General features: G+C 38.2%; 1 protein-coding gene across 1 annotated transcript in view; it reads left to right on the plus strand.

The window, feature by feature from the left end:
* The first annotated feature begins 12,118 nt into the window (after nucleotides 1-12,118).
* LOC104929917 (carbonic anhydrase-related protein 10) overlaps nucleotides 12,119-25,434 on the plus strand; it is a 111,687-nt gene continuing 98,371 nt past the window's right edge. Inside the window, exons 1-2 of the mRNA XM_027285079.1 lie at nucleotides 12,119-13,039; nucleotides 24,576-24,650. Of these exons, the coding sequence (XP_027140880.1) occupies nucleotides 12,979-13,039; nucleotides 24,576-24,650 (136 nt within the window). The 5' untranslated portion in view covers nucleotides 12,119-12,978. The remainder of the gene's footprint in view (nucleotides 13,040-24,575; nucleotides 24,651-25,434) is intronic.

Genomic DNA, 25,434 nt, shown 5'->3' on the forward strand with positions numbered 1-25,434 from the left:
ACGTTTCTTTTGTACATCCCAATCAACGTGGAATTGAGCGCACGTGCAACTCCTCCCTGTCCACGCCCCTATTTACATATGCAAATCTGAAAATGACCACAAACGAAGCACACCAAACCGAAACCTTCCAGGTGAACGCCAAGAGACAAAGTGCACCCGAGGGGAGCGCAGTAATTGACAGGTGGCACCAATGCGCAATCAAGCACCGGTGATGCTGATTGAGTGAGGGTGGGGCAACACTCGACCTGCCACATAAACATAAAAAACAACATTGGCAATATGCACTGAAATAATACAACTGAAAACACAGTCACTTTACTCTAATGCAGGGGTCTCCAAACTAAGCCAGCTGGCCACATCTGACAACAAAATGCCAAAACTGTTGAGGAAATTAAAAATAGATTCAGAGTGCAGAGTTTTAACTCTCTGGGGACGGATTGGGCGGACCCACCTAAAAGTCTTAAGTTTTACATATATGTGAATATCTCCGAAACGGTTTATGATAGAGAGTATGGGGTGCCGTTTGTAAAGCGTCTCGCTCTGAAAATAACAGCAACATTTTGTCACATTTAGCTAAAAACAATGTTTAAAAAACGGGTTTGAATTTTTGAAAGTCACTTTTTTGCACATTTAGAACAATATTTGTGAACTTAGAGATATTTGAAATATTTAAATCCAAATGTTAAATGTAAAATCTAAATGCTAAATCTAAATCTAAATGCTAAATCTAAATCTAAATGTTAATTATAAATCTAAATGTTAAATATAAATCTAAATGTTAAATATAAATCTAAATCTAAATGTTGAAGCTAAATGTTTCGGGTGAAACTAAATATTTAGCTAAAATGCAAATTCAAATGCCGGTAACCGGAAGTGCCAAAATAAAAGCTCGAGGAGGTCAGAGCGTGTTTATAGTGGCAAATAACGAATAAAACCCATCTTATCCGGGGAAATGGACTCTTGGACATGGATTATCGTGATAATAACTAACTAACACTTTGACTGATCTGTCATTTTCGCGGTGTAGGATCGTCTACACCCGCCCGCCTTCACCCCGGTAAACTGTACTGTCGGACATACCTCTGCAAACATGTCAATAAATGAGTCAAGTCAAAGTGAGCCCCCTTGTGGCTGGCTATAGTGGCTACAGGTCATAAGTCCCGCACCCTTCATAAAAGTGACACTAAAAACTCAAAGTACTCTTCAAATAAAGTTTCTCCAAACGTGTTTGTTCATCTAGGTAGTTATTATCACGATAATCCATGTCCAAGAGTCCATTTCCCCGGATAAGATGGGTTTTATTCGTTATTTGCCACTATAAACACGCTCTGACCTCCTCGAGCTTTTATTTTGGCACTTCCGGTTACCGGCATTTGAATTTGCATTTTAGCTAAATATTTAGTTTCACCCGAAACATTTAGCTTCAACATTTAGATTTATATTTATATTTAACATTTATATTTATATTTAACATTTAGATTTAGATTTATATTTAACATTTAGATTTAGATTTAACATTTAGATTTATATTTAACATTTAGATTTATATTTAACATTTAGATTTAGATTTATATTTAACATTTAGATTTATATTTAACATTTAGATTTATATTTAACATTTAGATTTAGATTTAGCATTTAGATTTTACATTTAACATTTGGATTTAGATTTAGCATTTAGATTTTACATTTAACATTTGGATTTAAATATTTCAAATATCTCTAAGTTCACAAATATTGTTCTAAATGTGCAAAAAAGTGACTCTCAAAAATTCAAACCAGTTTTTTAAACATTGTTTTTAGCTAAATGTGACAAAATGTTGCTGTTATTTTCAGAGCGAGACGCTTTACAAACGGCACCCCATATAGAGAGATGCGTTTTTTTTTTAACTATATTCCGAGATTCCGCTGAGAACGGAGATGTGTGGTTGTTCCTTGTTGTTTTATGCGACTGTGTAAAAGACCAAACGAAAAATAGATGTTGGGCAGACTCCATACAGTCCACGAATGTAAAAACGTTACTAGGCAGAGTACTTTCTTTTTCAACCAATCAGTGGAAGATTCCTATGACATATTCTAGCAAATCAAAGGAGTCTGTGGTCTTGGGGGAGGGACAATAGAGAGACAGTGCAAGGAAAAAGCAGTTTGTCTAATCTAAAGATACAGTGGCGGTGCTCAAAGAATTTAACATTCGCTGACACTAAGGAACTCGCCACACCAAGATCAAGCGAAGGGCAGCTGCAACAAATGATCATTATAATCTCCACAATAATACTGGTTGTCACTTTGGTCCATATCATTTCCTGTTATAGACTGACCCCCCATCACAGAAAGGAAAGTGGATGTGACCCCCACTGAAAAAAGTTTGGGTACCCCGGCTCTAATGCCTACAGTCGCTCACACATTAACACACACATTTCTGCTAACACTCGTTCAACACCACTTCATACTCACACACTTGCACTTCACCAGCGCTTCACAAGATGACGCCAGCCCGCCATTTTATAGCAGGTGACGAGTTTGAATATGACGTCTTTTTCAGCACGTGGACTCACTTCACCTGATGCTGGCTGGCTCTGAACAATATTTGGAGGACACTTTCTTATCAACTGTTAGGGTCAGTAACTCACACATTATGAAACGACTGTAAAACTGGAGTTCATGAAAACTTCTAATCATGATGCTGCTCCTCGGAACAACTAGCTACAAAATGAAGGTTGTTACACACATTTCAGAATCATGTCACAACATTACAGACAGTTAAGTCTGTGTTCACATTAAGACCTAATGCAAGCTGAAGTTAGAAAAACAAGTTTTGCAGTAGCTGAAGACTGACAGAGGACCAAAGTTAACATTTTATTTATGAACAGAGCTCATAGGTACGATCTCCCTAATGCTTCATGTTTATAATATATTATTTATTATTTTTTTTATTTATGCTAGGATTGTCAGATATTATATGGCTGCCAGATTTTTATTTTTTGGTTGTCATAACAAAGCATTTGAATGCACTAAACGTTAACCTTTAAGGTATAACTGCTGGTGTTATACAGTGTATCTGTAGATGTGACACAAAATATTACTCTCTGAATGATCTTGTGAAATACAAGAGCAGGAGTGATGTTTAAAACCTAAATGTTAACAGACTTTGTATTGCTCATAATATGTCATGTTTAAAATAAACATGAGGTTAAGATTTGTATCAACTTCATGCTTAGATCTGGTGACATTGCCATTTAAAAAAATGGTGACAATGAAAATAAAATTGTTACGTTAATGCATTTGTTTGTATGTAACTTTTATTGTTCATTTTTTCATTTTTAAAATGTTAGTATTGGCCCCCGGACATCTTCACATTGTCAAATCTGGCCCTCCTTATAAAAGAGTTTGGACACCCCTGCTGTAATGGATCCACAGCATCACCAGAGCGACACCTACTGATGTGAAAGTGTATTACCTTGATGGAAAGTGTTGGAATAGATTAGTTATTAACAGAAAATAGGGTGTGTTTATTTAAATAAATTAACTAAATGAACCAGACACAGGAATTTCCAACCTACTACCCTGACCATTGTTAGATCCAGATTACAAAGGTCTGAAATTATTAGAAGATTAGGTATCCGTAAATGGAAGCGTTTTATTTCAACATGTGAAGGTTTCAAATTCTGTTTAAAAGTGAGTGCCTGGAAAGACATCTCAGGTCTAAAAATAGTTAAAATAGTTTTCCCTACATATTTATCTTCCCAGCATCTGACATATAAGACACAAAGATCCTATATGTGTAATAAAGCAGTGCCAGAGCTGCCACCCATTGACATGCTTCTCAATGATATTTGAGGTAGTCCCAGTTTTTTGCCATTCCTCCAATATGCTAATCCATTGTATCCATAAATCAATAATCTAGTCTTTTCTAATCTACTCTTTATGGTTGAATATAAATGGTCATAGTCATTTGTCTTGAATTGTATACATAAACAGGCATCCCCTGCAGACTTCCACTGGCACCCAGGCGTCATTTGGCTCACCTCAAGTCTGCTGATGCCGATGATCCACACCAATCTTTAGATTAGCCGGGAGAGGGAGACAAACAATATGGCCCGAACCTCCACAATATAAATGGCCTGTAGTAATGTAGGACCTTTCTAGTCTTCTGGCCACTTTGATAGGTTGAGTTTTCTGCACCAAGAGACAAGTAGTGAAATACAACAGACAACAAGTTGATCTTTAGTTGACAGTTTAATATCAGCACTGAGGAGACCACAGACAATGTCCTTGAACATAGAAAGACACAGCCTCAGTTAACTTTTGGCTCAGTTCACATCTGGAAACCCTTTACATTTCTGTGGACCTCCTCCGTGGTCACTCTAATCAGCATTTAGGGTCCCTAACACGCTTTTACACTACATATCACATTCACCTACTGTATTCACACACAAACTCAAGAGCAATTTGGTGGTTCAGTTGGCTGTAAGTAAGTTGGTTTAGTATCTTGCCCAAGGACACTTTTACGTGCAGGCTGAGGAGCCAGGGACTGAGTCTTCTGAACAGTGGACAGTCACAGCTGCCCCACTTGGAATAAACAACGACATATTGTGAATAAAGTATGATGCTGTTTAACCAAAATCAGTGAATAAAGTATGATGCTAACCTGACAGCTAGAAGGTTCTGTGTGGAGTTTGCATGTTCTCCCCTTGTCTGCTCGGGTTTTCTCCCGGTGCTTGGGTTTCCCCCACACACACAAAAAAAATGCTGGTTAATTTGTGAAGAACTGAAAAAAATGTATAAAAATAAAACCAAATGAATTAATCTTTTACTCAGAACACAGAAAACATTTTCTCACTGCATACTGACTTACATATATAATCAACCTCCAGGCTTTTGTCTCTGTTACAGACAATTAGAAATGAATTAGGGTTTGTAAATAAAAGTCATTTTCATCCAACATTTCAGACCTGATAAAAATGTTTTCATATCTACACCTTCAAATGTCTCAGTCAAGCATGGAATCAATGTGCCATTCTGGTCTCGATGGTACAGAGAAGAATTTGCCAAAAATCTTGCATCATGAACCTTACCTGGTCAGCCAAAATTAATGTCCCAGAATGTGTGGTCCACCACACCCTGCAGCAGGACCCATTAGAAGCCTTACCTCCTATTAAAATGATCGGCAGGGTATTCAGCTGGAACCAGGATGCCAATATAGGCATCTACTGCATCTACAACTTGGGGGACTCTCCATTTATCCCTGAAGCCCTGGACAATCATCCTTAGCTAAGCATCAGTTGGGGTTTTGATGTAGTGGTGTTGCATGAACTGATTAATGGCTGTTACAACCTCCTGTATAATGGTACAAGTGGTGGAGATGCCAATAACAAATAGGTGATGGATGGATCTCAACTCTAAATTGGATGCCAGCCTCCACAGACATATTGCCATCTATAGCTCAACCAGAACAGGACATCATATTTGGCGTGTCAAGCTGGGCCGCAGGATGTTACACAGGTGCATGAAGGATGTTCTTGTTCCACTTGTCACTGATATGCAGGGTTGGTCCACACATGCTGCTGTAAAGACAAAATGTTTCAAAAGCGATTAAAAGCTATTATACAGGCTACACATACATTTGTACATGCCAGTGTTGTAGTACTTGAGATCGGTCTGGGTCTCAAGACCACTTTTTGAAGGTCTCTGTCTCGTCTCGGAATTGACTACATTTTTACTCGGTCTTGTCTTGGTCTCGGACAAAGCGAACTCAGGATTTTATTTCAAGACAACAACTGGGTGGGGATATGAATAGATTGCCTGTGCATTTTTGGATTAACTTGTTAATATCATTACTGTGATTTTGCATAAATCCTATTGCTTCGCGTACAACCAATAACTTGACTCATTTATCATTTGAAATTGTTGTCACCGTTAACGGCCGTCATTTCCTGTTTTATTTTGATATTTACCTGCCCTCTCGTTTCAGGTCACTTGCCCTTCCTTACGTGTCATCTGATTGTCTTCCCCGCCCTGATTGTTTCCATCTGTTTTCCATTACCCTGTGTATATATTGTCTGCGTCTCCCTTTGTCCTGTGCCAAAGTGTTCGCCCTTGGATCGTTCACCTAAGCCTTTTCCTAGCCTTGCCATAGCCATAGCAGTTTTGCTCATGTGTTTTTTGTTTTCTCCTCGATAGAATGATTTTTTGTTGTAATTTTCTTAGTATAGCCTTTGTTTCATAGTGCTTAGTTTAGTTGTTTTTTCAGCCTCCCTTGGAGCAGTCAGGCCATGTGTCTTATTCCTACGTTACGTTTTTTCTTGTGATTAAAAAAATGACAAGACAGGTGACGTAAAGCTATGTAGCTAATGCGTTTATAGTTATCAACGTCAACTCTGACGCAGACGATATACACCACGCACGTTAATGCTCCACTTCTATGAAGTAGTTACACATTAAATATGCTTTGCATCACATACTCTAAGAGTGCTAATTTTTGGGTTGAATACACAAACAAATATATAACTTTATGTAGTCAAACACTAGAGCTTATGTGTGTTTAAGTGTTGTAAACTACTCTCTCTGGCTCGCTCGATCACTCAAGTTTTCTCACACTGTGTGTTAGGTAGAAAAATACACATCTGTCCCTTTTGTCCCTTTTCCATGGAAGTCTATTCACATTAAAGATGATATATGATATTATTTCAGTGTTATGGTAAGAAAATTGACTGGTTTGGCCATATTGTACCATGTCAACCATATCGCTGTGTAACTATTTGAAAGCTATTTGGCTGCCTTAATGCCCTTGCTGTATATGATCCACACATTTTTGTTCTAATACAGTACCTAGATTTTACATACAGTTATGAAGTTTTGATACGTTTACTTTCTGTACATCTTACACCATAATTTTTAGAATTGTTCATATCACCAGATATCTTACGGATTCTTTCGCCCTGAATTTTAGGTTCCTGGAGTACAAGGCAAGACAACACACAGATGTCATGCAGCCATCTATTGCATCTTTTGCCCAGAAAGTGCAGGTCTACAGTTTGCGTTCACCAAGGCAACAAGCCATCAGTGAAGCCATCATCCAAGATTTACTGTGTTAGGTGGATGGTAAATCATTCAATACAGTGTTAAATAAAGATGGTTATGTTGATTTCAGCTCCTTAGTGTTTGTATTTGTTTGCTTATAGAAAAAAAGCGAAACCCCCACACACGAAATTCATCTCTGCAGTGCCTTTTGATTATTTTATCAAGACATTTCATTATACATACATATAATATAGGTTAACAAAAGAGGTGAATTAACAGAAATATTCATTTGTTTTCTCTGGGTGTTTTTAATGGAATGTGGATTACTTACAGATCTATTTGAGGGGTGCTTATGGTTCGCATGTTCCACATTTTATCATAAGTGTGTCATGCAGTGTGGGACACTGGTCTGGTCTTGGTCTTCACTCGGTCTCGCCCTGCCTTGGTCTTGTCTTGGTCTCGACCCCTCAAAGTCTTGGTCTTGTCTTGGTCTCTATACACTGTGGTCTCGACTTGGTCTCAGTTTAGGTGGTCTTGACTACAACACTGGTACATGCATAAATAAATATTAACACAAGGTAATTATACAAATCAATATAGAATCACTGGATCAAGTAGAATTTTATGTGTGGATTAAGTTATAAAATTATTAAAATAGAAATTATACTCACGACACAAAAGTACTCTTTTGCTTTTTACATTTTTTTTAAATTAATAATAAAAATCAGTTTTAGCCAGTTGTTACCATCTATCCATTCTCTCTCAGGGCACTCCAGGCGCCCTTCTCCTCAGCAACATAGGGGATCCCAAGGTGTTCCCAGGCTAGATGGGCTATATAGCTCCTCCAGTGGGTTCTGGGTATTCCCCAGGCAACACGTATTTACTTTCTGCAGATAGTAATACGTTTTCAACCAGTTAGTCTAACTAACTCTCCATTATCTGAATAGAGAGTGCATATTGGACGTTAGATGTTTGCCTGATGCATAATTTTTTTTTTTTGCAAATTTGGGAGGGGAGGAATAAAAAAAGTTTGATTGAATCGAAGAATTCTAAATTTCTGCTGCTGGGCAGATCCCACCGTTCCGCCTTTCCCACACATGAAAGAGAGATTCTGCCTGATGGACGCCGGGCTGTGGATTAATGCACCCTACCTTGCTTTTCTGGGGGACAAGAGAGACACTGACCTCACGATCGCACCAGATTACAGTGCTGGAAACATGTTCGAGGTACTGTAATGCATTGCAATCTGCAATCTTACCACAAGTGATATCACTGGTCCTCTGATATGCAAAACCGTGCTAAATACCACCTTAAACTCTTAACTCCAAGTCTCCCCACACCCTGGCACTTGATTGCCATAAACTGTGCAGCTAAAGTAAATTAAACTCTCCATTGTGACATGTCTGTTCGACAAAACACGTGAAAATGGTTTGTTATATAGGTGTGTTGAAAGCCTGGGAAGTGATCTGTTTACTCTATGATAATACACAGTGCAGCAAAATATGGACTATGGTTTTTTAAAGAATTACAGAGATACAGAATACAGAGAAACCGCCTCTGTCCAAAACACGGTCCAATGAGAGTAGTGACTCATATACCAGTCATAAAGGATGACACCCAGAATAAAACTTATACAAAGACTGTGCTCTGGGCGCCTGATTCAGCGGAGCTTTTGAGTGAAGCAGATCAGACCCACAGCTGTGTTATTTACTTATTCTCTCAAATAAAAGAAGTGGAGGACAACTCTTGCTTTAATGTCCTTTCTTAAAATAATGAACATGACACCATCAGCCTACAGCTAGATTCTGTTTTGTTAAGATTGGTTTAAGATCACGTGTTGAGTTCAGTTTCTGCATTTCTGCTCAAATGCTGTATAGCTATGCTGTTATTACAAAGTTTAGTTATACTCCTTCCTTAATTCTGTGGTTGGTTTTAACTCACTTCCTCTTTTTGAACAATGGAACCATTCGATGGAAATGTGTCACGTTTTATACTTTTATTCTGATTGTGTTTATTTGAGCTTTGTATGATTTGAAGTGTAATTTAACAAACCAATGAGTTGCACTTTTCCCCTTTCCTCCATATACTTTATAAAACCAATGAGTTGCACTTTTCCCCTTTCCTCCATATACTTTATAAAAAATAGGTGGACATCCACTTTTAATTCATCTAACCAGTAATATCACCATAATTACAACTTCTTTAATTATGTCGAATTAGAACGTGGCAGCTGCCCGTGTCTAACATTTAACAGACAGGATTTAAGTAACTACAATGACTCAAGTTTGGTTTATTTCTCAGGCTTTCTTCCGGAGCATGAAAGTTGTGGAAGCTGAGTCTGAAATAACATCCACCCTCTGCTCTCTTCACAGACCCTGACTCTTGCCAGAGACTATGCAGCTGAGGTGAAGAAGCCTTTCCCAGAGATAGACGACAAAATCCTGGAGGAGAGAGACTGGCCAAAGGACTGCTATGTGTTTGAAGGAAAAGAGAAGGAGCCCACCATTATTTTCATGCCGTTTTTCAACAGACGCAACTGCAAAGGTCTGTGACACCCACACATGCAGATTTTTAGTGACTTTTCTTCTCCAAAGCAGAACTGCTCATCAAACTGCAATGAGCCATGATTTGAGGAACCAGGAGGTGTTGGCAGTTAGGCAACTAGCTAACTACACCTTTGATGAAAATACAAATGATCGCAAAAATGATTCCATTCTTCCATGACTTTGACATTCATCTGCTAAAAATCCAACCCTTTATATCATGTATGATCAATAATTCTAAAAACCCCTGACCCATGTTCTGTAGATGCAGAGGAGGTCAAAGCAAAGATGGACGAGTTCTCCACCTTCCAACGTCCCTACAACAAGGAGCAGATTGAGTCTCTGTTGGAGATAGTGAAAGCCAACGTGAAGAACAACAAGGGAACTCTGCTGAAGGAGATCAACAAAGCTGTTCACCGCAGAGAGAAGAAGTAGGAGTAGGGATGGGTGTCAGAGATCAGAGATGATCTTGAAGCAGTGTCAAAGCTGTAATCTGTGAGCTCACTGTGTTTCTGAGGAATCCATGAGTGTGAAAGGATGAAAAATGATTTAATAACAAGAGTTTATACTTTATCTGTGTGTCTGTATGTGTGCCTGAGGATCTGAGACACAGAGAGAGATGCTGACGGCTGATGGATAAAATCTTTCTGGTTTGCTGTGAACTAAAATCTGTGTATTCACTGTAAGACAAAACAATAAGATAAAGGCTTCACTGTACATGTGTGTGCAATACACAATCACGTCAAATAATTATATCTGATTAAATAATTGTGTTGCATCTTTGGAGTGACACAATAAATAAATGTCATTTAAACGTTTGCTTACTTTTTTTTAACTGTTTCTACATAATATGGCCAAAGTATGTGTACGCTGTTTTTTTTTTCATGTTTTAGGTCAGAACCAGTTCCAGTATGTACCAAAATAATACAACTGAAAACTCACATTCATTTTACTCTAATGCAGGCATGTCTAAAGTCCGGCACGGGGCCCGATCACAGCCCGCGGTCAGATTTCATGAGGCCAGCAGCTTCGTTTTTATAATATATTATTATAAAAATTATTATTATATTATTTATGGGCTGCTAGGATTGTCAGATACTGTATGGCTGGAGGATTTTTGTTGACATAACAAAACATTTAAATGCACTAAAAGTTAACCTTTAACTGCTGGTGTTATATATCTGTAGATTTGACCCAAAATATTACTTTCTGAATGATCTTGTGAAAGAGAAGAGCAAGAGTGATACATTTTAAACTTAAACGTTAACAGACTTCTTTACAATGAACACTGCAGTTTGTGAGGAAACACCAGAGGCAGGTTAAAAAACAACAACATTAAACTCAAAATAAAAAATAAAATAAAACACATAAAAATGCATAATGGTAAAATAGTAAAATAAATAAATAAACATATAAGAAAAGTAAAGTACAATATAATAAAATAAAATACACACACTTGCACTTCACCAGCGCTCCACAAGATGGCGCCAGCCCGCCATTTTATAGCAGGTGACGAGTTTGAATATGACGTCTTTTTCAGCACGTGGACTCACTTCACCTGATGCTGGCTGGCTCTGAACAATATTTGGAGGACACTTTCTTATCAACTGTTAAGGTCAGTAACTCACACATTATGAAACGACTGTAAAACTGGAGTTCATGAAAACTTCGAATCATGATGCTGCTCCTCGGAATAACTAGCTACAAAATGAAGGTTGTTACACACATTTCAGAATCATGTCACAACATTACAGACAGATAAGTCTGTGTTCACATTAAGTCCTAATGCAAGCTGAAGTTAGAAAAACAAGTTTTGCAGTACCTGAAGTACGGTGTTCATTTTAGGACATCCTCAGATCTCAGACTCAGGTGTCAGACTCAAACGAAAAGGCATCAGAGTGGCATAAAAGTCACCCAGTCTCAGAAAAACCTTTGTCATCCTCACACAAAACGGCCTCACCTAAAACGGCCTCATCCTCACATGAACCAAGAAACGAAACTGAAACTTTAACATACAAAATCATCCCTTAAACTGTCAATGATCAAGCTCATAGTTTTCTGTGTTTAATTACACTTGGTCAGCTGAAGACTGTAGATGTCCTATTGAGGTTCAATATTTCAGAGATTGCAGAAGTTGAACCTCTATGTCAGCAGCTATTATCCTCAGGTCCCTGTCTGTCTTTGGTTACTTATTTTACTAAAACTAACATTTATGATCCTGGAGAGTAACTAGTAGCATGAAGCTGGTTAAGCTGTTAACACACTCTGTTGACAGCTTGTCCAAAACATACAATACAAGATACATACTGTAATCAGAGCCATAAATTAGTTAGTTTAGTTTATAGCCAAAATCATTTAAAACAGCAATCAATAGTGGTATGTCTTTAATATTAGAGTGAATACCTTTTGATTTTTGTCACTTGAGATTTCTTCAGGCATAAACCGCATTCTAAATCTTAGTGTGTCATTATGTCATAGTTCATCCTCCACACAGCTTCATGCTCAGTCCGGTTGGCTGTTTCCAGTGATTTCTAACTTCACTGGTTTTTAATGAAGTTACCCAAACTTAACGCCAGGGGTCGCGTCACACCCACAGGAGAGCGTTGCAGCGCCTTTATGTAGGTCAATGTAACCGAGCACTCATCAAGGCCATCTGCATCCATCATGCTGCATCCACAGTTGGTTTATTTGCGTTTTCTTTGTATTTTTGCAGATTCGTTTCTTACATTTTTGAAACTTTGGATAAAATGATGTTGGATCTGTTGGTGTTACTTCATGTTTTCTAAAAACTTGCATGATTATAGTTTCTGTGGAAGTTTGACTTGAATCATTTATAAACTTCAAGTGCTTTTCCCCTCGCTGATATTTTGTGTCTTTCCAGCTGAAAGGCACGCGCCACATTTTCTTCTTATTTTTCCTTTGCAGAGATAGATATTCTGTCATGATACATCATCATGAATATGTTGCCTCTCACTGTCGGTCTGTGCGCCCTCGGTGCGCTCTGCGTCGTCAGTGAAGTTGTCTGATCCGCCGCAGACGAACGAGAGGTGCGCCACAAAACATATACCCTCTCCAAAAAGGAGAAGAAAGAGGAGAAGAGAATGCTTCCTGAGCGGATCACACAGCTGAAATGTCTTCAGGGTGGACAGACGCAGAGATAGATGCATGACAGACGCGGGTAAAAACAATACTGAAATGTTTCCTGAGCGCCAAACCGGGATGAGAAGGTGGACGACGCTGTGAGGACGGATCTCCTGCGATGCTTTAGACCATCTCTGCGCTCCACGGGGAAAAGAAGAGCCGAAGAAGAGGAGTGCAGGAAAAAAAAATGTTCAAAGTTAGGCGTCTACAAGTGCGACCCCGCAAAGCGCCGTCCCGCAACAGCTGCAGAAAATGGGCATGAACTGAACGAAGAATGCATGTCGTTTGGGATATATCTGTGATTTTGCAAGCATATATCATCTGCACGTCATCAGGTAAGACGCAAAGATGGAACTGTGGTCATTTAAAACATTAGAACATGGAAAAATATGAGAAAATTCAATTTGGGTGTACAATATCCAAATATATTGAAATGAATGAAAATGTACAGTTATGCCTTCACTTACAGTACGCCACCAATAAATACTTCTTATATTATTATAACAGTGATATTTCAATTCAGATATTTCTGTCACCAAGTCACCATCTGCATGTCATCTCCTCATTTCACTTTTTCCATGAAGTGTGATTTACAGTATTGATTTGTCAACATGGACACAGTATTTAGAACCATGAAATGACTGAATTCATGCCTCAACACTTCATAACCCAACACTTTGATCAGCAGCCTCTTGTGCACACACACACACATGCAGATCGTGGTAGTATTAGTAGCATACAGTACATACTTTATACATGCTGACTAAAATGACAAATGGTGATTGAATATGACTACCAATATGTCTCAGGGCTCATGCACTGTGATTATGTCAGTGAGGCAACCTTTCATTCAGTCAGATACGCACAGTGAGTGAAGACCTCCTGGTCATCACAGCTGAAGCTGCCAAGCTCAGCTTCTTAACAAGACACTGCAGTTTGGACCGCTTGTAGTGATTATTTTTTTCATGCTGATATGTGGATATGAAGAGGCAAGCAACATCACCTCCTGACTACTGACCCACCTCACTTCAGTAGTGATTCCATGCTAACCCATACATTAAGAACGAAGGAAGGAAATGTAATTAAACCACTGAACGCATCTAAGAGGGTCATTTTCTAGTATGGAGAACCCTCAGAAAACTCAAAATTTGTTTAATTTATTTCCATTTTTTTCTTTATTAGATAGTGACAGTGTAGATACGGATAGAGCACTTGGGGAGAGAAAGTGTCATGCAGTCATATTCTAATAAATAGTACAAATAATCACCGGACCCCCTCATATGAAATATTTAAATCAAAGTTTTGATGTCCACGTCGACATTTAAAAACATTATCCAGACTTTAATATGGTACCTTCGCAAAGTTTAGGCACTTGCCAGAGAGAATCCAAAGAGAAGTTAAATGATGGTGATGAATCTTGATATTTACATTTATGGATGTGAAATTCCCCTAATAAAATATAGAGGTTGGCAATAATACATAGTTTATTTTCTTTGTATTCAAAATAAGTAATAACATTTTTTCCCTCAATATTAATTTTATGTTTTGTTTTACACAGTATATAGTTCTCAAGTTCATTCCTAAATGTACTTCTATATGGGCAACCCTAAAATAAATTAGTTACATTTTCAGGTTCGGCTTTACAAAAGTTTGTCATCGATGTCAAAGAATTTTGATATATATGCCTTAGATGGGTATATGTTATGTAGAATTCATTACTGAGCTAAATTCTTTAAATTTTATAGGGAGTGTTTTCTGTGTAAGAAAGTCTTCATAATTATGTAGTTGGCCATTAGGGTTAAATAAATATTTTAAGTAAATTATATTTTTATCAATCCAATTTTGTAAATAGAGTGATTTGTTCCTTTTAGTAATGCATTCGTTGTTCCAAATGATAGATTTATGTGGGGAATAACATAGCTTCCAGGCTAACAAAGCTTGTTGATGAAATTCCGACATCTTAACTGGTAATCTTGAGATACTATAATTACAAGACAGTAAGAACTTAAGACCGCCAACATTCTTAAATATATTATGTGGGGGAAAAGTAATGAATCTGGAGTTTTTAAACGTTCCTTTAGCCATTCCACTTTAAATGTGTAGTTCAAGTCCATAAAGTCCAGTAGATCAAAACCACCTTTGGCTTTTGGTCCAGACAGCAGGGTTTTTTTTTTTTTGATGATGATGCTTATTCTTCCATACAAAATTCACAAATATATTATTCATTTCTTTACATGTAGAATCACAAACATTGAGGGAAAGTGCTGGGTACACAAATCTAGAAACACCTTCAGCTTTAGTTAAAAGGACCCTTCCTAAAATTGATAAATCTCTTTGAAGCCATAAGTTTCAAATATTTTGTTTTTTTCATTTCGGGGGCAGAAATTAAGTTGTTGGCGCTCCATTCTTACAAACATAAACACAGAGATATCTAACACAATTTTTAACAGGTATGTTATATATAGTTTTAATATTTGGTTGGAACAAATTTAGCATTTAGATTTATTTAGTTTTAAACCAGAAGCAGCTGAGAATTCATCTGTTAATGTCACAGCATTTTCAACCTGATGTTTGTCCTTTAAGAATAATGCTGTATCATCAGCCAGTTGGGTCAGTCTGACTTCTTTAGCAAAAATAGACAAACCTTCAATTACCGTGTTATTTAAGATATGTAATGAGAATAATTCGACAACAATAAAAAATAAAAAAGGCGAAATCGGACAACCTTTATGGACAGATCTCAGGACTGGAAATCTTTTGGTAGTGTTAGGCTATAGTATGACACAACTGTCAATATTTTTATAAAATATTTCAAACATTACAAAGTTTTGACCAAAATTACGGTAAAAGTGCTTTAAATAAAAAATAATGTCAACGTAAATTCGGAATTTCGTTCCTATCAAGACATTCCTTAAATAATTCCAGTAAAGGATCCACAATGATATTTCAAAAATGTAAATAAAATTTAACGGAGAGACCATCATTTCCTGGAGATTTGCCTTTTTTCATTGATTGGATTGCCTCTGTTATTTCAGATTTTGTGATGGGATCTGAGGCTGAGATATCTTGACATCGGTAAACCCAGATGACATCATCAGGGTTCTTTTTCCACCCTTCTCATAGATATCTGTAAAACTGTTGACACAAACAATGTAAATTATTACTAGTATCATGAATTTTTAATCCACAGAGCTTTTATATTTGCTAAATGGTGGGAATATGCGGCCAGGACCAGCCGAAGCACCACTAATGAGCATGTGCAGTGGGCCGCACATCATTATCTTCATTTGTTATTAATTCAAATCATAAATCTTTCAGCCTTATATAACATTAAATCCATTCTATCAGGTCAAAAGATCAAGTCCTCACTTTGTCGAAGAACATTTTTCACATATATTTACCCCAAATAACATAAAATAGGTACAGTTAAAGGATGCACAGACTCATAAATAGCATAATTATATAAGAAAAATTATTTCTACAGTAACATCATCAACATTAATAGTCACATAAAAGGTAGGCAGTAGTGCAGATGACCATAGTGTATGTGTTATTTAGGTATTTATTTGGGATATACAAAGTGCATATAAACATTAATTAAGGCTTTGCAGAACAATGAAGAATATACATATCCATCTCCAGAATACACCAACTGGAATAGTGATTTATCTAAAAAATGTATTGTTCCAGAGGTAGAGTCCAGAGGTCCTCCGTTCTTTTTGAAAACAAGTCATGGTCTCCACCCCTTGGTGGCACTCATTCAGTCCCACAAAAGTGAAGGGAGTTCCTCCATAGTCTCACCAAAATCACTTAATAAAGTTAGATAACTGTTTTTGAACAGTCATCAGTGATGTCTGGTCCTCAGACTCATTCCAGTCCTGCAGCATTTAATGTTTGTTGTCTACAAATCTGATTCTTCATAATATTACTACTACTGCTGTCCAAGCTAAGTTACTGAACCTGTTATGCCATCGGGCATGACAGCAAGAGGATGAAGTGGTGTCAGTCTCAGTTTAGAAAGGAGACAGTTTACTGAAGTGTCATTTCCTGACACATATGAGTTTAGCCACTACTGCTCCCTTTCGAGACACTAGCCACAGGTCCTATAACTTGAATGACTTGGTCCGATCAATCTGTCCCCTATTCAGTTAAGTACATATTGGACGCATTTTTCTCAAGGCCTCCAATCTTCCAAACATTGACACTAAAATTAATTTTTCAGACCGACAAATTGTGAGAAACTTAACTTGCGTGGAGACAGCAACACCAAAGATGATTTATATCAATCAAACTAAACCTACACTAACCTTGTCTGACAGAACACAACCTGCTTCCATCCGTCCACACAACACTGACACTTCCAATATTTCTATTGTGTACCATTGTTACCTACAGGTGACGTCACAGATACGATGTTCGTGTTTTATACTGCATGAAGACCCAGTATAAGATAAATAAGGACATTTTTGAAAACTGAATCATGCGAAGTTGGTCTAGTGGAGCGTTAGATTATGAATATAGATCTGGAAATGAGCTGTATAGTTCAATTTTAATGTTTGCCAGAGCTGCATACTGTGCATAGCAAGTGAAGACCATCCGATCGGAGTGTTCTAATATGCAGTGATGAGTCCTGCAGCCTGAAAATTAACATCAAAGCAGCATGATGAAGTAAGGCCAAAGAAGAAGGAAAGCAAATCTGTACATAGTATCACTGTATGTGAAGATGAAGAAAACTTTATAGGAGTTGATCTGAGTTTCCTAGTGTGTGTTTTGATGTGATGCTTAGTTTTTTTATCCGGCCAAATTCCAATTCCAAACTTTATACATAAAAGATTGTTTAAAAGCTTTGTTTCAGAAGCTGAACGATTTTTTTTGTAGTTTGTGTTTTTGGGTTTGTTGAAATTTTCATCAGCTTTGTCATTGTCTATAAAATTCCTACACATGCAGCATTGCGTGATTCCAGTTTCAATGTAATAATATTAATGTAACAGTAATAATTAATGTCACTAATGCAACAAATATTAAAAATGTATTTATGTTGCCAGTATGTGGTGCACAGTAACAGAAAGGAGATCTTCCTTGCATTCCAGCACCCATGCTACCTTACTATTTAGTATGCCAGAAATACCAGGATGTCCTACTGCATTCAGTAGCATTATGCAATTGCAAGCCAGCATGCGTCAGCGGAAGATGCATCACATCAGCTGAGCTGCTGAGAGAGCACAGACAGCTGACAGATGACAGCTGACAGCTCATTAACAGATGACGCCACAATGGTTCATCAACAAAATAATAATAAACATAAGCAATAACGACAAAAGGACATAACTATGTACAACTATGTACTAACATGAAAATGACATATCTAATTTTACTGTTGTGAATATATTATTGCATGTTCTATACATTACCAAGTAACAACAGCAGAGCTCTGTGGGTTGACAGGGTTAGGGGTTAGGGTTACGTTTCTGGTGAGGTCGGAGAATGGTGTTTTATTTCTCCAAGAGTGATGCATGCAGCGGGTCAGTTCATCCAAATTTGCATGTAGGCTTCCACCTGTCACCCACGCGAAGCAATTATTTACTCCGATTTAGAGACCTGTACCCACACAGACATTGCTCTCCACCTCTGCGGATCACTGTAGGCTAAAATGCATACGAATTTAACCATTAATCTCAGCTGTGTGTTTTTAGGATGTGTAGAAGAACACAGAACATTAGTTAACATTATGATCCTGTCTGATTCTGTAGGCGTGTGAATGGAGATGATGCTCTTAATGGGGAGACACTTTATATTATACTCCCCAACCCATCTGCTATTAATCAGTTTGTTTTTTTTATGACTCAGAGGTCAGTATCATCTGCGTAAAGATGAAAAATGCAATTGTACAAAGAACAGGTAATATCAATTATATAAATGGTGAATAAGACTGGTCCAAGGACTGTACATTGAGGAACTCCTCTTGTAATGCAGAGAGATAAGACAAATAAAGACATTATTAATCTAAAACCACATGCAGCTAACATCAAAACCTGAACAAGAAAGTCTGTGTAAAAGCAAAAAAGTTGTCAAAAAAGCAGCATAGAGATTTTTGTTTTCTAATGCTGAGACTTATTATTATTGTTAATACCTGATCAAGTATCAGGAATAGAGCTGTACTTGAAACCAGACTCAAGTGGAGACGGTATGGATTGTGTAGATAAAAACAATTTTAAATGACTTTAAGATACAATGGTTTTGAAATTGGTGATTATTTAATTCAGAATTGTTGCTGCCTATTTGGAGAGGAAGAACACAGTTTGGCGGCTTTTCAAACTGTAGGAATGATGTCAGAGTTAAGATGGAACGTATAAGTTATAAAATCAGAAAGAAACTGTGCATTTAATTTCAGAGCGGAGCAAAATGTGGTTCTGAAGACACCCATTGTAGCTGGAACTACCATAGAAGCATTGAGTACTTTGCACTTATATGTGTGTCTGTTGGCAGATTTATCAACATGATAGCGTCACAGCTGCATTCAGTCACAAAAAGAATCAGAATCAGATTTATTGCCAAATAGGTTTTCACATATAAGTAATGGGTGTGTAGCTGAGATCAAAATGAAAGCCATGTTTGAAGATGGGTGTGGTGCCACCTATAAATATGACTATTTGATTGTTGATTTTCTTCTGACTTGAGCAAGAAATAGTTTTCTGTCAGAGCTGCTTTACTTTGTCAAACTAAGCACTGTCAAAGCACTACCTGTGCTGTAAGATGAAAGTACAGTGAAAATGAAGTATAGTAATAATGTCTGACTGATATTGTTTTAAGTCTGCATTGGAAAATGGTTGGTTGGCTTGGGAGTTAGAAATAGTAGGACTCACTTATTTGTTGTCTGTCAGAATTATTTTTCTTTTAGATTTGTTTTATATTGTTTGAATATTGTGAGTTAATAATGAAAAAAATAAGTCTGTGTTCAAGAACGAATGAGTACTGAGTATTCATGTAATAATGTAGTAATGACTATTGAGTACTCATGGGCATTGTGGTTGGTGCAATCCCATTGCAAGATGGTCTGTAGTTCCAGGTTTTCATCACGCGTTGATTTTCATGCATCAATATTGTATGAGGCATCAGCTACCGTTCATCTGGAGAGAGGAGATAAGCTAAAGGAGTTGTTTACTGCGGCAGTGGTATTAAGGAAAGATTCCAAACTACTGTTAGGACTGACAGTCTAATGATTCCATGATTAACGTTTTCGAGTCATGACCCTGTAGTATAATCAGGTCAGTGTTTCCAAACTTAGGCACAAGAGGTGTGATTGCCAGATAGAACCCTGATCCAAATGTTTTACATTGCCATTCCTTACAATCCTGACTGTTTCTGTGCAAATCAAACCAGCGTTGTGCTGGACTGGGGCAACATTTTTTTGCATGAATTACCTTTGGTAATGAATGATTGGGCTATGTATGTACAACTGCAAAACAAAAACAATGCAGCAGGCAATGGCAGTCATTTTATAAGATACAAATATTAAATAATATCGGAATGCAGCAGCTGGATCTTGTAAACAAAACAAGTCACACTCACAGTGGAACATTAGTGTTTTTAGTACCCCCAATGCTAGTACCTATACCTAGTAGTCAAGTCAGATAGTCAGAGTTGGAACAGGAACATTCATTGCTTTTTTTTTTGTTTTTTTGCCTACTACCTAATGCCTGTCACGAATCAAAGGCAGAACCCTAAAGCAGATTGTAGACAGGCAGGCAGGTGGAAAACAAGGCTTTTATTTTAAAGATGGCATCAAAGGTGGCTGCTGACGCCTTGGCTGAGGTGAGGGAAGATATCCAGGGGAGAAGGCTCACAGAGGGGAGAAATCCAGGGAAGGAGATCTGGCTGCCGGCTTGGCAAACTGGTGTGGAGAGTTGGCAGATGGGGGATCCTGGAGATAGAGAGAGAGAACCGGTGTGAGTTACTTTGGCAGACACACAGACAGACGAGCAAACAAACTAACGAGCAGGAGGATAAACAGGCTAACTCAACTGAACTGTGGCGGGGCACAAACATACTGAGTATGGCACAACTGTTCTGTGGGGACTGGATGTCAGCGCGTGATCATATAGTGGTGAAGTAAAGACTTAGTTGGATTTAGTGGAGATAACTGGCAGGTGTGCAGAGAGAAACAGAGAGGGCACTACTTGGTGACTTTCTTGCTCTTAGCAGCTTTATTTCTAGAAAGCGACTAGTGACTTGTTCAGGCAATATGGAAAACTGTGGGAAATATATTGAACTATTATTATGTATTTATTTTCTATTTATTCCTACGCCCACTGCACGGCTCCTCTGTCTCTCCCCTCTCCTCTCTGTGCTCACAGGCAGCAGTAGCTGTGATGTTTGGAGAAGAGATGTTTCTCTCCCACTCTTTCTCTCAGAATCTTTGGATTAGGATGTTCCTATAGCTTATAAATAGTTCATTAGACTTCTCTCTCACTCTTTATCAATGCATCGCTGGATTAGGATGTTCCTAAATATGAAAATAGTTTGTTTGATCTTTTCCATTCCTTTTTTTCAATTAGTAGATTGTTTACTTCAAATATACAATGTCCTCATAATGAGTTTATTGGGGTTTTTTTGTTGTTTTTTTACTAAAGATTTCTCTATCTAACTTTTTTTTTTTTTTAATGCGGCTTAAAGTGATCTTTCCCTAACTGCAACAGACCAAACCACTACGATCATCAATATGCAAATGGGATATGATGTTGTGGCAACCTTTAGTGACTTTTGGAGCTAGTGCCCTGAAAAAGAGTGAGCACCCCTCACTCACACCAACAGATAAGACCAAAAAAACAAAACAAATGTAAACTCAAACTCAAAAATTCACATTTCTAAGCAGAAGCTGGGATCTGGGCATTTACAATGTCCCATGCTGTGGGAAAAACTCCACTGGGACAGAGAAATTAGTTTTGGCCAGTAAATCATTGCATTGTCTATCCACCACTCAAGAGGACAGTCAGAGAGTAAATATTAAAATCCTAGTGTTGGGCCATGCCCTGTCCACAAAATCCCCAACCTGATCTTCGAGTGCAGTCTTTTTGGAAGGAGGAGACTTTTTCTCCTCAGCTCCATGTGTTGTGTGTGTCAGGCCAACACCAGGCTCTGACTCGTCTGTCCTGCTGCATGTGTGGGGCTGTTGACACCGCTCCTTCCCCTTCTGTTCGACTCGGATTAGCTGGCATAGGTAGTCACTCTCATAAACACACAAGTTACCAGAGGACACACACACACACAAAAGAAAATGTAAATGAATACCTGGTTCGGCATCTGTGCTGCCTGTTTAAAACTTCCTCCCTCTGTCTCTCATTTATTTGGTGCAAGCTCTGGAACCGGAGGTCCAACACAGTGCTTTCAAGCTGAAACTTGTTTTTCTCCCCTCGGTATCGGTCTGTCAATCCTTCAGTATGGCTCTCTTCATTTGGGCGATGGAAGTGAAGTCTTCAGTGCAATGTGCCATGCTCGGTTCTATCATGTACTTGAGGGGCACAACGAGAGAGACTGTAGGTCAAGACTCACTGCACAGGACCGTAGTTGCTTTTTTCAGCAGTACTAAAGTTTGTCTGTGATGTCGGCTGGTTTCACGTGCATCGCGCCTGACTCCATCACCCAGTAGCACTGCAGCGGCTGCTTGTTGTTCCTCCAGGTAGCGCTCATTCATGTCGTGCGAGCTGTACCGTCATGTAACCACATCCATGATCGCTTAAATGTTCTGGCAGGTTCAGCGTTCTCCATTGGTGGTCAGCGCAGCTGTTGTAGTTGAACTGAAAAAGCACTGACTCACTTGACCAAGCAGATGGCTGATGCAGCCTAGCTTCAAACCTGCTTGTGACGCAAGGTGTGTAAAACACTCTTCGTGTCTATGCAAACCTTTGCCATTCATTATTTTTCTTCTCAAAGCAAGACTTTTACTTTTATTAGTAATTTCAAGGATGTGAATACTTCCTCCAACACTGCCAATCCACCTATCCACTTCATACGCGTGACCTGGTTCTGTATTGGTGCAACACAGACCTGCCATTCAGTTCTACCTGTCAGATCCTGGAGGCTCTGTTTTAATTGTGCTGCTGCTGCCAGGCAGCCTGGTTCCATGGCAATAGAGCTACAGCAACGATACTTGCTGCAGCACAGTCAGCCTGAGCCTGAGGTTATAAACACACAGGTGTGGAGTCGTGTTGTCAGACAGTTGTGTGCACTGATGCAGATCCACCATAGGGACTCGAAACATCCCACACGTACGGTCTGAATTTTGACCTACATTTAAAGCTTCACTATGAGTTAATTCAGTTTTTAACCTACAGTATAAATTATATTAACATCCCTGTATATTACAAGTAAAACAGTACTAGAATGCTTATTTTCTTCATGCATAGGTTTCTGAATACAACTTTGACATGTGATCACTGGTGTGAATATGGACGATGGAATGCATCAGGGCCCAGAAGATGTCAGGGGGACCATCTGTGTGCAAGGACTGAGAATAGTAGCTTAACTCTCTTATTTTTTCCCCCATTCCTTCTGATAGTTCTTCTCACTACGGGTGCAATACATCATTGGCCTTGATTGGGATTCAACTTTATTGTCATTACGTTTGATAGATATTTGAGATGTTCCTGATGACTTGCAAACAGAATTCAAAGACCCTGTGAACAAAGAATAGCGCACACACAGTCAGGCTTTAGCTAGCTTTACTCAGTTACATTACATTTTGTCACGTACATGCAGTCAACACCTGTCAACACGCTGGTTTTGATGTAATTCTAGGATTATAAAATTACTTTTATCAGCTTGAGGAAAGTTTGACAACCATAAAACCACCAGGGATCAAAAAATCATAATAAATCATAATAAAAGAGTCATAATTGACTGTCAACAGTCAAACAGACCTGTCTTTTATAATGGTGGTCCATAAAGAAGATGCTTTTTGGGCTACAGGGGAAGTTTTCATTGCAATATCGTGTATCGCCACTGGGAGAAATTGGAACCAAGGCTGAGCAGTGCTGAAATATTACTAACATTATAAAAACGTGATGTCACCTGTAGTTTTCTGAAGAGCCGTTTTGAGGCTCAGAATCTGCGGCTCTGTTGGTAGTCCTGCCTCTTCTGTCTCCCGGTTAATCTAAAAATCAGCAAAGACGTGGATCATTGGTGGACCCGAAGTCAGGTTGCTGCTTGAGGCACTGCAGTTTTTCACACTTCCACATTGGCTTTATTCCCCAGCATTATTATAGTGTAGTAGTTAAATAATAGCTCACACTAATACGAGGCTTCAGCTCTAAATTAGCTAAGCGTGCATGTTGGAGAGATTCGTCCCAGTAGCAGTTTTTTTCTGGAGCAGAACACCATCATTAAACCAACATGTTACTGCCAGGATGATGGTATCCATTAAATGATGATTAGGACAGAATGTGTACGAGGTGCCCAGTAGCCCACCTGAGCACGTGCCCATGTACTAAGGTCTGAGTCTTTACTGCAGTGTCTCAGGTTTTATTTCAACCCACCGCTCTTGTTTCCTTCTCCCCAAATCCAATCTTCAACTGTGCTATTGAATGACGGCATAAAAAAGCCAGAGAATACTAGAAAAGAGTATCTAGAATTTAGAATTTGGCTTAAACATTCATTTGTTGGATCATAGATCATGACTCCAGTGACTTTTCTGACCACATCCTATCCTTCTTTATAAGAATTCATCTGTATTTTTTTTTATTATTTAAAAAAAAAAACTATTAATGAACTTTAATGGTGAAATAGTAATTTTCTGTTCTCAGCACTCTTCTATCTATCTTTCATTCTTTCTTGAATATTTAATTTACTGAAGAATTTGTCTCTTTGTCTCTACAGCTCAGCCTATTACATCCAAGCTTGATGAGAGTTGGTGGGCGTACAAGGACGTTGTCCAGGGAAGCTTTGTTCCAGGTAATAGACCATCACCCAGCTCACACACAACAGTGTCTTAACCAACACATGGTAAACTGTTTTTGGTGGCAGAGTTTTTTTTCTTAATTATAGAAGTGTTACTTACAGTGTGTTTTTTCAACATATTTAGAATAAATGTATCAGTATAATCTGTGAATCCAATTAAGTATAAACCTGAAGACAATAGAGTCTTTAATTATTTTCCATATGAGTAATTTAATGTAGACCGGGGCGCTGGTTGTTCTATTTAAAAGGAACGACCCATTTTTATAATGAATACAACTCATTATTTGAACCTGTTCACAGTTGACCATCAGCATGTGGTTGTTGGGGTTACTAGCAAATGATGAAGCGAGATGCTGAGCCCAGTGGAACTTTTTGTGAAATGTGCAGAAAAGCGTTTGCCAGCTTTTTATCCTGTTAGATGTAACCGACAAAACAGTGAACATCCAGCTACTAATCTCCACAGAAAACGTCCACTTGGTCAGACACTGTCCATTAAGCCCCTCCATAAAACCTCAGACAAATAGGATTGTCCTATATTTTCTTTCTGTCCCAAAGCAACTACTGTTCTATTGGATGTATCTTTTTTTTGTACAAAAAGAAGCAGATTTAGGTGTGAATGTGCTTGCTAACTCTTAAGAAAGCTTTTTCAGGGAACTGTAAGGCAGTGGGATCTGTGGCTCTCAAGGGGGGCAATGAAACGTTTTTGCATTCATAAGATCATATAAAAAAGATTCAATATACAGTATAGTATATATTTTACAAATGCCTCATAGTTTAA

The sequence above is a fragment of the Larimichthys crocea genome, chromosome XII (assembly GCF_000972845.2).
Source record: "Larimichthys crocea isolate SSNF chromosome XII, L_crocea_2.0, whole genome shotgun sequence".
Lineage (NCBI taxonomy): Eukaryota > Metazoa > Chordata > Actinopteri > Sciaenidae > Larimichthys > Larimichthys crocea.